The 15,355-nt window shown below is 40.6% G+C and overlaps 1 protein-coding gene across 2 annotated transcripts in view; it reads left to right on the top strand.

The window, feature by feature from the left end:
• kcnip4a (potassium voltage-gated channel interacting protein 4a) overlaps positions 1 to 15,355 on the top strand; it is a gene marked incomplete at its 5' end in the record, with an annotated part of 127,419 nt that overhangs the window by 4,106 nt on the left and 107,958 nt on the right. Inside the window, one exon of one of the 2 annotated variants that reach the window (XM_080519462.1) lies at positions 10,646 to 10,784. The exons of the other annotated variant lie outside the window; for it this stretch is intronic. Within the exon in view, the coding sequence (XP_080375588.1) occupies positions 10,646 to 10,784 (139 nt within the window). Of the gene's footprint in view, positions 1 to 10,645; positions 10,785 to 15,355 lie in introns of those variants that run through there. 2 annotated transcript variants of the gene reach the window in all.

The raw sequence follows: 15,355 nt of genomic DNA, 5'->3' as shown, positions 1-15,355 counted from the left end.
GAAAGAGGATAGGAAAAGTCGACGGAAGCGAGGGTGGGGTGAGGAGAAGGGCCGACTGAGGGAGACGTGGAGTGACACGGTGATGAGTGACTGAGAGGGTTGTCTGAAAGTGGGGTCACGGAGCTGTTGGGGTGAAACACAAGACGCTTATTTATGACTGCTGAAGGCAGAAAGGAGTGGGTCGTCTTTCGTGTTTTGTCCCACGGGCTTGTTTATGCCACGGATTCCGTCTATTTGACTTGTTTGGACCGAGTGCCAAACAGACGCTGCCAACTGGGTGTCGACGCTTGGCTTCAGCTTGCAAACGTGTCTCTCTTTGTTTGTGTCAAGGTCACACCGAGTGAAAAAAATGTCAAATACTCTGTCTTCCTTGGGTATTTCTTCCCTTTTGTGGCCAAAAGTTTAATCTTGCATTTAAAAAGCAGTTCTCAATGCACCTCTGCTGGACTTTTTTTTTCCCCCCACAGTCGACAGTAACTTCTCTTAAACACATCACAAATTTCCCATATTTGTAATATCATGCATTATATTTAACACTAATATTTAATTCGCTTTTTTTTCGTTGTCTTTATAATGTGGCATGGTCAAGGTTGGCATTATTATCCCTGAGATTCTATTGGTTGTACAGGCCAGCTGTGCTACAAACCTCATGCGAGCAATGCAAGAAGTCATTTATAACAATACAAAGCATGAAACGCATAATGAAACGGGCTTAATTTAAACCAGGGAACAATAGAAACACCTTGTAACGTTTCTCAAAGGCCCAAAGCAGATGGGTTCAATCAGATTTCACAGCTTTTTAATCCATGAAAAATGTACTTCAAGGTCTTTGTTGTTCCTTCTTGTAAAGTTTCTCTTGCCTACAAATCGAAACATATGCAATCATTTCCCACTATATTTCACCAGTTCTCTGTGTTAAGCTGATGACAGGTGCATGCTGGATTGGATCCAGGGATGCATGATCTTGTCTTTGAACTTCAAGATGTGTATGCAACATCTGATTGAATGTTTTATCCACACGCATGCTATGATCATTCAGTTATTCTACTTTGCTTCTTTAAACTGGGATTCCCTGTGACTTTAAGCCTTATCTGTGTGAACTCGTGCTCGTGTATTGTCCCTTCTGGACATGTCATAGAAATGAGCACAAGGACTTGATCAGAAATTGTGTCAGCGTTGTCCCATTTCACTCCACTGACATTATTCTCTGCTTTCATGACCTTTTTAAAAAATTTAAATGTAGTCATCATGAATATTAGAGAACCAGCCATGTGTCTGAGTTTTTCCCAAGGACTCCTTGATGAAATTGTGTCAGGGCTGAACATCATACGGGCCATATGTGGAGGCAGGCCTGGCATGAATCGCCAACTGGAGGGTCCGTCTGTCTTTCTTCTCGTCCCAGCGGGGGAAATCGAAAGCCTATTCTGGGATTCAGCTCCTCCGAAAGTCCAGGTCCTGCCGGGCACTGCCAGTACTTAAAATAGACAATACAACATTGAACATCTCTGTCATTCCAAAGGGAGATTACGAAATCCAAAGGATACAGACGTTGTGCTATATGCAGGCCCATGTTCATCTTGATAATTAGGTTAGACCTAGAAATAGACTGAATAGATAAAAGCAGATTGTGTGAAACAACAACTGTTATAAGGCTCGTTCCATTTTGTTTAGTAATTATTAGATCAAGAAACTTTCAACCTTGGAAAACCATGGAAAGAATTTGAGTGCCATGTGTTGCTGCTGGAGTCTGTGAAGTGTGCAAGGCTGACACCAAGTGGCTGTAAGGGACAAATACAGTATGTTCTCACATTGTTTTTTCCATCATGCATTTCAATTTGGATCATTATAAACAGACGGCATCACTAGACCACTAGGTGTTTTATTTTGTTATTTACAATATTTGTCAAGATAAAGTCCATTATTGGGAAGAATTAATCACATGACAGTCTAATGTGACACACTAAATATGCAAGTCAATAACATTAATGAGTTAAATATTTTACATTGAAAACATACAGGCCAGGTTTATTCTGATATATCTGGGTGTAAACCTGTTTTGAAGGGTTAATGTCATTTAATGATTGCCAGTTATTTTCCTGATTAATCACTCTCCAGAGGAGCTGCTGAGCCAAGCCTTTTCTGCTTGCTGCATGCTATTTAGTGTCGGTATCTGTGCATATATTGAGGGCAGGATTCTGCCGCTCTCTTTTGTTTACCTGCTTGAGGAGCATTTTCCTCCACTGTACTGTACATAAAATGTCAAAATAGTATGATTCAGGAAGTAAAACCAATTGAATAACAATTCAAAATGGTAATTTTTAATGACCATCCCCAAAAGTTATGTAAAATGTGTGCTTATTGTTTTCTTTTATGATAGCTGCTGCTTTATGTTTCACTGTATACATATTTGCAGGTGTGGTATCCCGTATATATAAATAATTGTGTGCACAGACAATTATTAAGTTTAAAGTAATTTTGGCAACTTAAAACCACTTTCAGAATCTCCCGTATCCAATATTTTCCACATCTTTTGGCTGATTGCTGAAGTGTGTGAGTTGGTTCATCAATGTGGCCACATCTTATTCCAATGCGCTGCCCCCGGCCACTTCAAAGGAGTATAAACCGCTTGGAACATCTTTGTAAGCCTGTATTCGTAATGTGGTGGAACCCAAATTGCCCCTTGTTTGATGAGCTGAAAATCAAGAGTATCCCCCGAGAAAATGAAAGTGACCTTACAAGGTAAACCTGTAGATAGGCTATATTCCTTTGTATGCTTGACTGCCACAGTGACACGCATCCTTACACAGAACGTGCCTCAAATCCCACCAGACGCTTGTATAGTCACCCGCGCGGCGTCTCTGTACACGCTGACCGATAAAGACCCGCTGTTATCTTGAGATAGCAGGCGCTGCGGCTGAATAATTTATGGACGCATTCCAACACTTTGAGAAAACTACACACACCCACAGAGGGCGGGGATGTGATAAAAGGTTTGTGTTTGTGCAAATTCAGAGGTGTGTGCCCGTGTCCGTGTGTGCGCTTTTCTCTTAGCGCCGTGGGTTGTGTATTCACTTTCTCATACCTTCCTCATGTTAAATGTTTTTTCGTCGCTAAAAGTGGCTGCTACATGCGCCTTAATGTCACACTCCATTTACCAAGTGGAAGTGGGAGCGAGCGTGAGAGACACCAGGCAAATGTGAACTGATGGACTGTCCGCAAGATTCATTTTCATTATGCTGAGTTGCCTTCTCCCAAGAGCTTAGCCGGTTACCCACGGAAAAAAAAAAAGAAAAGTGCTGAAGCCTTATTTATGGAATAATTACTTACTCGGACTGTTGTGTAATTGGAGTGGGATAATGAGTTAATGCTGTGATTGACAGATAATTGCATCAGCAAAATTGTTAGGTGGGTATTGGGAGTGCTTTTTTTATTTTTCAATTAGCCTTTGACGCCAGAGCAGTTGAGTTGTTAATATAAATTAACCAGTTGCATAATGGGTCAACATGACATCTTCACTAGATAAAGAAGCTTCTCTCAGTGTAAGGGTATTTACACTCTGACTGCACCGCAAAAGCAACAAGAAAGGCAGACGGACGATAAAATGCTGCCACTGGAAATCCCACATTCTGAATTGCGTAACCTTCACTTTCTGTCCTGGACAGATTTAAGTTTGTTACATGGTAATAATTATTACAGATAATGTGATCAACAGGTGATGGACGAAGCCAGACGGTAGAGCTGATGTGTTGGATAGGAGCTGCTGCTACACGAGGGCTCACTTTCACATTCCCAGCCAGTAAAATTAACTTGTAATTTGGCTTAATTTAACCAGTTTTATGGTGGCAAGGTTTGAATGAATGAGTGAGCTCATCAACATTTGGATGAAGAGAATCTGCAATTATGCAGCTGGTATTCATTCATTGCAAAGTAAAAAGTGTAGGAATTTGTCTTTTCCTGTGCAGAGTCTGTAAGATTCTGTAATCTTTTGTTTAATAAAGTAACGCGTTATTTATTTTTAATCCCTATCACAATTAATCAAATGATGTCAATTGCATATGAAAATCACTGCGGGTTTCCACTTGATCACATCATGTGATTTTCCTTTAGTGCAGGAGGAACATGGCTTCCTGCCTTTTGCTCACGGTTCACAGCCGTATACTTTTTTATTTCAGTAAACGCGAGAGTGATCTTGGCTTTCTTGCCGTTTGTGCATTCTCCCCCTTATCGCGTTACTCGGCTCTGGTTGGAGGGGCGATTGTATTGATTTCAGGTCAGCTTAAGTAAATAAGGAACAACAATTGTTTCTGCAAAGAAAGCATTATGGAGCTCTCATGTTTCAGGAGTAAGAAGAAAGTAGATCTGTGATATACTGATACATAGTGAGCCGCCTCCTCGCATCCTTAAATACTGCATTGCAGTTTGTTTAATCCATAGGGCTGTCTCCATCATGCATTCTGCTAATTTTAGCTACCACTTTGGAGGACAAGGTCACTGTGGGTGTGCGTGTGAAATTGTGAAGCAGAATGTGTGTTTTTGTTTGTGTGCGTGCATACGAGGGAGAGAGGGAGGAAGACAGCCTCCCTGGATGCTCACTGCTCAGGGTGTCTGTCTGGTCTGGCTGTGACTACCACCCGACACGGTAACTCTAAACTTCAGGGGTTCTGACCACCGTGACATCGGAGCTGGGAAGGAAAGATTGCGTAGAAAGTAGCAGCTCATTTCAAACTATTGCAGCAGAGAATAATGAGCGCTCTGGTTTATGGATCCAACTTGTGACAGCAATTTTCGAGGGGCTCTGCAGCGACTGCTGCTGTTGTGTATGCCCTCTTACCATTATAACTACTATGCGCACAAAGATGATGCAACTATTCAATATTTTGAATAGTTGCATCAGTGAATATTTGCCCTCCTATTTATTTATTTTTGCATTTCTACACTTGTTGAAGGAGATATCTGTGAGGTCACTGTATGAAAGAGTGCTGCAATGCAAAACAGAAAGATAAACTAATGCACATATTATAAAACCTTTTCCATCTCATCCAGGAATATTTACTGCAAACGGGATCTATAGAGAGTGCATTACAATTCCTGTGTGTAAGAATGAAAGGATGGCTTTAGGAAATGTTTTGTTTTCCACGAAATTAAACTTTTAGAAGGAACATTCAGTTTCTGCAAACTGTATTTATATTACGCTTAAGCAGAGATTTGTGTTGAGTGATGTCATGGAGAACATTAAGAAAAAGGAAGAAAAAAAAAAGATCAGACAGCTGATTCACTGTTATGTTTCTGAGCGGCCGCCTCGTTTAGTATGGGTAATCGCTTTTGTAATGGGCTATTGCATACCTTTGCAAGGTTTTATGGAAATGCAGGGCTTGGCTCAAGTGAACCCTGTAGTCCTGAATGTGCATCTTCCATCATTGTGTAGCAAGGGACCGCAGGGTTTTTAATATTCAACTGACTTTTTCAAAGTCACTCGAGCAACCACACTTAAAAGGTGAGCAGTTTCCGTAAAGAAAGCATTGCTCTGAAGACATTGGATAATCTGCCAGTAGACGGTCTCATCATTTGCCAAGTGAAAGAAACTGAGGTGAAACTTATCGGGTGAAATTTGATGCATCAGAGTCTTTAAAGTGTCTGTGGTAAAAGGAAGAAATAGAAAAGTCTCTTCTTATAGTCTGCTTGGTTTGTCTTCTCTGTGCTGAGCTCACATTGGCACACTGATTGGCTCTGATGTGAGTATTAGAGTCTATCTTCCATTCGCCTATCAATTCATAATCCAGCTTTGCACGGGGAAGGCAGATTACACCCTGAGCAGATATCAGTCCATCACACCTTCCAGCAGTTTTCAAGTCACAATAACGTCGGGAGCATGTTTTTAGACTGTGGGAAGAAAACCCATGCATTCATGGAGAACATGCAAACTCCAGCCAGGTTAACTTCAAACCAGGCATCTTCCAATGCTCATTGTACTCCAATGAAATCATAACCTTTTTAGGGCTATTTCAGCCGAACCAGTAGCTCGAGTCGGAAATCACATCTCCCCCTCATGCACCGAACATCTGCTAAGTGCTGAGCTATCTGCTGTCCTCACTGTGCACTTATTACTGTGTCCACATCTGACCATCACTAAGTTTGCTGACGACATAGCAGTATTGGGTTTTTATCTCCAACAGCAATGAGAAGGAGGACCTGATGAAGATCACGCACCTGGAGGACTGGTGGAGGAACAATAGCCTCCTCCTGAGCGTCAGCAAGACCAAGGAGCTGATTGTGGATTACAGGCAGAAGCATGCGAGGGCAGACCACCCATTTAAGATCGGCTGGACCGAGATTGAGAAAGTGGAGAGCTTGAAATACCTGGATGTCGAAATCACACAATCAACTCCCTGGTAAAGAAACCTCAACAGCGTCTCTACCACTCAGACGCCTGATGGACTTTAAGCTCCCTCTCAAGGTGCTCAGGAACTTTTGCACCTGTACCATTGACATTGCTTTGCCTGGGAGTATCATCACCTGGATGTGCAGCAGCACCCAGCAGGACTCCTTGCCCTTAAGGAGAGGGGGGTCCGCTTGGTGGAGCGCATGCCATCCTCCCCAACCTGCAGGACATTTCCAACAGATGATGTTGGTGAGGGAGGGAGATTGCGAGCGAGCCCACCCACTCCAGCCACAGACTACTTTCTCCTCTGCCGTCTGGGAAATGTTACCACTGCCTGAAGTCAAACACGGAGAGAATGAGAGAAATCTTCCTCCCTCAGGCTGTCCGCCTGCTGGACATGAAACAATATACTGTCTTCTTTGGACGTGTGTGTGTGTGTTTGTGTGTATTTTTTTGAAATAACAAATTGTGTAGTTGTACCTTCATATCCTTATACACATGAATTCAGACAGTGCTCCCACCCTCCTCATTTAATTATGCAGTCACACACTTATGCACCATTCTAACTGACTTCACTGAGTTTATTCGAAACTCTCACTCCACAGACTAAGATGCACATTTTTCTCATTCTAGTTTGTGCACTCTTGCTTCAGTTAAGTTAAGTTTCACCCTTTAGTCATAACCCCCTCTCTACCAGTGAAAACCTTCTGTATGTTGTATTTTAGTTATTTGTTTCTAGATTTATACATTATTTAGCTGTTTCGAAATCTACTACAACCTGGAGTTTTGGTCGACTGGAATCTTATAAATAAGGCATTACTGTGGTGCTGGAAGCCGTATGAACTAGTCTGGTGGCTCTTTTCTGGAGTGTGCACAACAGTCACAGTGAGGATTTGTAGCCGTTTCTCCAAACTTCCACAGAGTAACTCAAATATGGCAAAATAAGTGAACAATATAGAATATGCAGTGCTCTGTTATTTTTGTTTGTTTGCTGAGGACTGAAATACTTCTGGTTATTTTGAAGCGCGTTTAATGTGACGTTTCGAGCAGATCTTGTGATCAATCACCACTCCCAGACTGATATTTCTTTAACTCCTTCAACATTTATACCCTCTATTCTAACTTTTTTTTCTCTGGAGTTCTGTGTTTGATTAGTTGTCTATCATGCCCTCTGGTTGCTCAGCAGAGTTCTCTTGTTTGTAACTTTTCTCTGCAATTGGAGATGATTTTACGCTTTTGATTTATATTAACATTGGTTAAATGTACCTTATGCTTTTATTTTAAGCTGGAACTTTTTTTTTCTCTGCCATTTGTATTTTAAAGATGTTTCTTATTGTCTTATTTTACTTTTAAGACAGGCTAATCTTGTGTGTTGTTGCCAATGGTACAAATTATATACATTTTTAAAATGTTCTTGTGCTTTTGCAAAGCAGATCAGATCATTTTAAAAAGTCATACTTAACACAACAAAGTATTTTACCATTTCATCCACAAACGCATCTGTATGTAGCTCAGATTTTGCAAACATTTTTCTGGAATTACTTCTGATACAACTTTGCCTGTATTAGAGAAGCAGTGAAGATGTAAATGTGTTAAGGATCCCTAAGTCCAGTCTTATGTCTTTGACACAAACCGCAGAGCACCTAAACGGCTAATGCATGTGGATTGTATTTCAGTAATATTCACTGGCTGGCTTGTGCAAGACAGATGATTGTTTCCGAGATAAGATGGAAGTAATGCTCCTCCTGTCAAACGCTTATGTTCAGATTAGTCTAGTTATGAGTTATGGGATGTATCGTATAGCCTTTTATGTGTATTATGAACTTGTTTTTTTCTTCATTCTTTAAATAAATACACATAATTGACATCTTTGGGAGTAGTTTGGCTTTTAGACCTTGCTGTGCCAAGATGGAGTAGCCTTAGGCCAATACAGTAAAACCCCATGTTGTACTCAAAGGTGTGTGAGCACCTTACCTGGCAGCCATCAGCACTGGTGTGGAAGTGCGTGAAAGGTTGAACGTGACTGATCAATGAACAGTGAGTTGAACCTGTAGAATTTGACTGCAAGTCTCAGATCCTTCATTTCACAAGTGATGTAAAGTTTATGTCTGTCAGCAGTGCACCAAGAGCTTTATATTATGGAAATCCAGGCATAAAGTGCAGGTAGTTCAATAATGACATCTCTGATGAATGTCAGCAACATATTTTTGTTGTACAGTTTCCTCCTACTTAACTGAGGTGGTCTTAAATAACAATGAGCAGTGGTCTTGAATATCAGCAGCTTCCTGAAGTATACATTATTTAATATTGGGGACAAAGCTGTCAAGCCCTCTCCCTCAGGATTGACTCGCCTAACACATGTTGCAACAGAACTTAAATCCACACATGCATTACATGTTGTAACGTGACGACCAATCCGCCGGCTGCTTTCAGGTCTGAACGTGTGCCATGCTGTGAAAGCGTGGCTTTATTCCCACTTCTCTGTTCAGGGTCCTCCTCTCTCCTCTCAAGTGCGGGACATCATCTCACGGGAGGCAATTAGATTCAGCTTTACTGTCTCCCCTTAAATATGACCATCTATCACTGTGCCAAAGTGAATCTTAACTGCATTCAAACAGAAGCCCACTTGGCCAGTGACCAGAGACATAATGGAAATATAGGACATTTACTCTATATTTTAAAATACGTAAAAGCGCTTTAGTGCCGACTTCTGACTAAAAATTCACACCTTGCGTTAGGTTAACAAATTAACTTAAGCCTGAGTACAGCCATTGGGGTAATAGAGGCACTGTGATGAATATTGTCTTTAACGAAATTAGTTTTTAAAGGACCTTTCTTGTATACACTTTCCTATTCAGAGTCCAAAGTTTGGACCAGTGATGATAATAATAATAATAATAATGCATTTGTCCTTTTTTTGCCACATTAACAAATACATCATGCAATTCTTAGTTTTAACCCTATTCTGTATTGGGTTGACCAATTAAATTATAAGAATTGCAAATAGAAGACCACTTTTACCCCAAGAAGATGACAGTTTGCTTTTATATGACTGGTACATTACATTAGCAAGAGTTCTAATCAAATATTGATAAATCTTTAAATAAAGGTGATCGGGGGCATATTGAGGTGGTCAAATAATCATGCTAACTTTGGCTCTGCTCTAAAACACACCTGAATCATCTTCAAACTCAGCAAAAGCCACAGTGTCTTCTTGCAATCCTCTCTTTCTTTCCTTCTTTCGCTCTCTCCCATTCATTCAGCGGCTCTGCTCCACAGAGCGGTCCTCGCTCTCCTCTTCTTTCTCCTCCTCCTTCCACCCCCCTTTCACACTCTGTTGATCAGCTCAGGAAAGGGAAAGTGCTTGTGTGAAACCTGAGGATCGCTTGCAGCCTGAGGAAGCAGAGAGAGAGAGAGAGCGCTTGCACATTGTGCTTTAACCTGCAAGGTAAGATGATGTCCACAGACACATTTGATGGTCGGATCAGACAGTAGGTTGCATGTTTGTTTGTTTTTTTTGCATTGGAGGGCTTAAATTGATGGGCCTAAAAATACCTGTAGTGAGAAAAATTAAGTGAATATGTGATCTATTGATGTCTGAAACTTCTGCTCTTGAAATGGGTTGTAACCTTTAGTCTGACTCTTGTGGGGCTATTATTCACTCATATTTGTTTTATGTAAAGATTCTCTGTTCTACTCCTGTATCACGATCCACACGCATTCACATTTATCTGATGTAGCAATTTAAAAGTCTATTAGGCAAATTGTATACAGAGGATCATTATAGCTCATTTGCATTCAGACTATCTTGGTTTGTTTACGTTTATCACCTCCAAACCTTGCATAGCTGCTTGAATATCTTTTTGGTTTCTTGCTCAGGACACATAAGACTGGCATTCTGTGGTTCCAAAAGGGCACATTGCAGTGTTTTACATTTCATTACGGCCGTGCATAACGCGGGGCAGAACATCTTTCAAATTAGTATATGCTCTCAGGTGTGTTGCCTCAACTTGTGATGGGTTGTTTTGCACGCTGCAGTGACTGTTGCTATTTGTTTGACTCTTTATCAGAGGCAGTCAGAGGGTCATCATTTGAATTATGAGGCTAATAATAACATCCTCTGCTTTTTAAGATGCATATGTACTGCTTGTTGACAACATGGTGCGTTTGGGCTTCTGCTTCATACTTGCACACAGAAATTGGACCTGTTAATTATATACTGTCCTCGTTAATAACAATGACCAATGTACTTCACATTAGTGAGCCATGTGTTCGCCAAGCAAGAGGAACCAGTGGAGGCAAGACCTGCAGCATTTCCGTAAAGACCACGGGTTCTCCAAGAAAGTGCTCCTGAACTGCTGCCTGGTGCGGCGCATCATCACCTGGGCCTCGCCAAATCCCAAAGGTACAAAAACACAGATTTACACCTCCAGACCGACAGTATCAGGGTAATTTATTGCAAGGCTGTTGTACTTTTGATTAATTGCCTCTCATTCATGACTAAAAATGTTTAGAATGAGATGTGATAAAAATGCATAGAAGTAAAAATCATGCATAAATTAACTGAATAGTCAAACATTTTGATGAAATTAACTGTAATTAATCATTACATTAAACACATAGGGTGTATTTAGCATGTACGGAAGAAGTGCAATTGGTATTGTTTTGTAACAACATCATAAAAATTTTAAACTGGTTAAAAAATATATATTTGGGTTTGTTTTTACTGTAACATTATGCATATATTGACTCCACTCTGTCTGACTTTTCACAAACAAGACCTGAAGTAAAAGCATCCTGAGTATCCACAAGCTGCTCATCCGTCGACTGCATTAAAACACATCAACATGCTATTGATCAGACATGATTTCACCGAGTATGAACACAAAAAAATTTATGGTTTTACTGGAATGAAAAAGGATCAGAACACATTGCACAGTTATTCACAGTCGACAGCCTCTGTAAATTAATCCACTTTGAACCCAGGATCGGTATTGATTACTTCTCAGGTTATAGAGTCACGGTGGCCCTATAGCTCTATAGAAGCAGATTTACAGCCGCATGTTTGATCCATTGGAACAGGCTGTAAAGACAGAGGCAGCACCGATCTGCCACTGGTAAAGGCCATTATGTCACCTCTTAGCATGAACCACACTCAACTGTGAGTTTATAACTTGCCTTCTCTTTTTTAGTTTGGGATATCTTCACGTCCAATTTTAAGCTGAGTATGTCTATAGTCACACTGAACATAACATTTCAACATGATATTTGAGGCAGATTTTTGTGGAGATTTTCCTCTTTATCAGTTGCTCTTCTCAATCCCCATGTCTTACTGACATTACTGTAAAAAGATTTATGTCATTGACATGTGCTCTCACTCACTGGTATGGCTTGTCAGTTGTTAAGATAAATGTGTAGTGGTTCAGTATGATTTAACGTGCTATTAAAGAGTCATGAATTTCACTGTAGGGATTCCTAAATGACAGCTGCAGCACAGATTCTTTTTCTGCAGGGTAAAAAAACACTAAACTAAACTAAAAACAACAACAGCAGCAGGTCTACAAAACAACACTTATTGTCATAAATAAAAGAAATTCATAAATATTCACTTTTTCATAAGAAATAAACCGTGTTGATGCAGATGCAGCTTCCAAATCTTACTGTTTTTTTGTCTTAGCTGTCTGTGTTTCTGCATGGACCTGTGCAGTTGTCATTTGAATCCATTTGCTATATTATGAATGCTGGCGAGCACAGCTGGAGCCGCACAGGACCCAGGTGTTTCTATCAGATCCATTGAGATTACAGTTTAATTCACTATGCTGGTCTCTTTTTCTTTAGTCATAAACCTCCTGTCCCAGAGCATTCTGTATTTCTCTTCAATTTAAATTCTTTTTTTTTTTTGTTTTAACATCTGACTTACATGGTGGATCTTTTTTTTTATCACAAGTAAAAACAGAAACACTGTTTTAAACTACAATGTGTCTCTGTTTTTGGTTGTTTTTGCTATTACACTATGTAATCACTAAAACGCCTACAAGGAAAAAGAAAACAAATATTATTATCCTTGTGTTGCCCAGAATAACTCTCTAGCATGTGGATGATCACACTATAAACCTGCCAGTTGGCAATAGAACCCTCTAAATGTTAAGGCAGTCTCCAGAAAATGAGCATCCTAAAAAAAAAGGATGTTTCTACAAATACACAAGCCCCATGTTGTCTCTTTCCAACAGACGTGTTTTAGAAATCCCTGCTGACTCCATGACTCATTTAAACAGGACAATTGCTTCACACTCTTAGGGAGTGAATATAGAATCCATGTCTTGAAATGTCTCTATCCTGTTCATGGGTCACAACAAGTGCTTTAGAGACACATAGATGGACATTACAGCACTAGGAATTGTTATTATGGCATAAAAATACTAACAAAAAAAGAGACAAAGGTGAAATAACTAAAGAAATTGCATTCGAGAGACAACAGTAATGTTACACTCAATATAAAAATAGCTACATGTGACTTAAAAAAATGTATTGTGTTTGGAAAGCTACACTGCACAAAATCTTTTTCAAGCCTTTTTGAAATGATTGATAAAATACAAGTCGTTTGGCATCTTTATGATTCTGGGAGCCCTGATCAAACTTTCTGAAAGACCAAATGCATTTTAACAAACAATTCTACAGAAAAGCATTTATCATCTTATAAACAGTGATGTTTTCAAAAGTTGTACTGATGCACAGGAAGCCTTTTACAGTGATTTATTATTTGGTGGTATATGCTCCACTCTCTCCAGTGTTTGTGAGGACTCTCAAACTTTAAATAGTTTTTTGACTAATCACTCCTCATGTTTTTGGTTTTTGTTTCAGATACCCATGTATAAATCAGTCATTGCGCCATCTGCTTACAGCCAGTAGAGGGCAGCAAGCTATAAACTAACTTAATGCCCAATATGATCTATAGTTTTGCTGCAAGCAATGCTGTTTATCAGCAGTGCTTTGAAAATATAATTAGATTTCACCAATTTATTCAAAGTGCAGTAATGTAAATGAGTCATTTAATTTGGCCAGGATAATGTTACTACAGAGATGAATTTGTATGCCTGCAGGAAATAAAAATACAACTCCAATGATGATGACCAGTGTGCATTCTTGGTAATACTTCACTGCAGTTGTTTACCCAGTTATATCCTAATTAAATTTGACCGTTGCATACACAAGTGTGTTCACTGGCAACACTAATACGCTCCAATATATCGCAGCATAACCCTGCAGGATAATCCCCCCCCCCCCCCCCTAAAAGCACCACATGACTTTAAAAAGGTAGTGATAGTGTCATAAATTCTTCGAATGTCTGCACTGCAGCAGTAATTCAGTTGCCCCAAATGCACCCAAGTGTAGCCAACATGCAGCTCTTTCTTGACTGTGGTATGACACAATGCTGAAATATGATGGTAGGGAGGGATGAAAAAGGATGCTCAACGAGTTGGATTGTTTAATTTTATTTGCCTTTTTTCAAAAGCAAACACATGCATGGAAACTATTTTAGTAATTTCACCAGTATAATGCCACTCCATTCACATATCTCTGTCATATCAACACAGCTTAAGACTTGCCACTTGCACTCTTGGTAGTTATAAATAGTATCTCCACTTCCATGTTGGAGTGCTCTCTATAGACTTCCCTCTGAATTCATATGTAGCTGAATCCCTCCACCTTGAGAATATATTTCAGGGTCATGTCCTTCAGAGACCACACAAGTGGCCAAATTGATTTACCTCTGCGCCGGACGGGTCTGTGGTAATGAATCCTCGAGAGGTCCTTGCATTTCTTCCCCAATTCACTTTTGCTATCAGACAAATACATTTTCTTTCTCACTCCGCACGTATTAAACTGCATTGCGAACTTTCTTTTTTTTAACTGCAAATCCCACCGCTTCTCCTCCCGAAGATAAAATGAATCACAGAGAGTTTGTTCGCAGTGTGATGCCACATCCAGCACACAGTGGTGGGACGCAGTGCTTAACAGACCCTGGCACCTCGTGGTAATGACACCAGTCACCAGTATTATGATGCACGGGAGAGTCCTGGTGTGTGCGTCCTTGATGAGTCCAATTCTGTCCACTGATGCAGTGAGTAAGAGTCTATGAGAAATCACAAATCGGCAAAGCAGCTTCAGGCAAAGTGTCCGTTTGGTAAAGCCAACTCTGTTTCCATTTTAATCTCTTTTTCCCACTTGGTCAGAGTGCAGGCCTCTGTAGAACTAAGGTGGAAATGGGAAAAGGCGGTGATGGATTAGAAGGGAAGTTGAGGCAGCATGCAGCCTCTCCGTTTGGAGGAGAGGAGGGGGAAACAAAGGAGCGATCGCCCGGGGACCGCCGGCTGGCTGCGACGCATGCATGTCCTACTGTCGTCATCCATTTGATTCATATGTTGTGAAAATGGCTGCTGGAGAGTGAATGGAGGGGATCCAACTGCTATACCTTTCCCCTGACATTAATCTTATTCCTCGTGCGAGCCACCACTTGTGACAGCCAGAGAGAAAATGCTACATGCTGTTTACAACAAATGAGCTACGAGAAAACGATAGCCTATCTGTTAAAATGCAGTTTCTGCATTGTTGTATTCCCGTGTATATTTCATTTTCAGAAGCAGCTGTGTTCTATAGTGCTGGACACAATGTTTTGTACGTCATCCTCCAGGGAGAAGACCTTCTGTAACTCCGCCTGTTGCCGTGTTTTTATCTGATTTGAAACGCAGAGAATCAGCACAAACACTACCTGCTCTGGAAAAGTACAATGCAGTTTAAACTTTAAACACGATTCAGGAAGCACTTTCCATTGTGTCGCACAACAGTGAGCCGGCCACTCTCCTCCTCGGTCTCGGACAAAAACTTGCAAACCCCCCCTGGTTGATAAACAGGGATTAGGAGCTAACAGCCTGGGATTAGTGGGAGAATAGGCGACCTCAGCGAACCATGTTGTTT

This window comes from Blennius ocellaris, assembly GCF_963422515.1.
Source record: "Blennius ocellaris genome assembly, chromosome: 23".
Taxonomy (NCBI): Eukaryota; Metazoa; Chordata; class Actinopteri; order Blenniiformes; family Blenniidae; genus Blennius; species Blennius ocellaris.
Note: the sequence above shows the minus strand (reverse complement) of the source record. Positions and strands in the feature narration are given on the sequence as shown.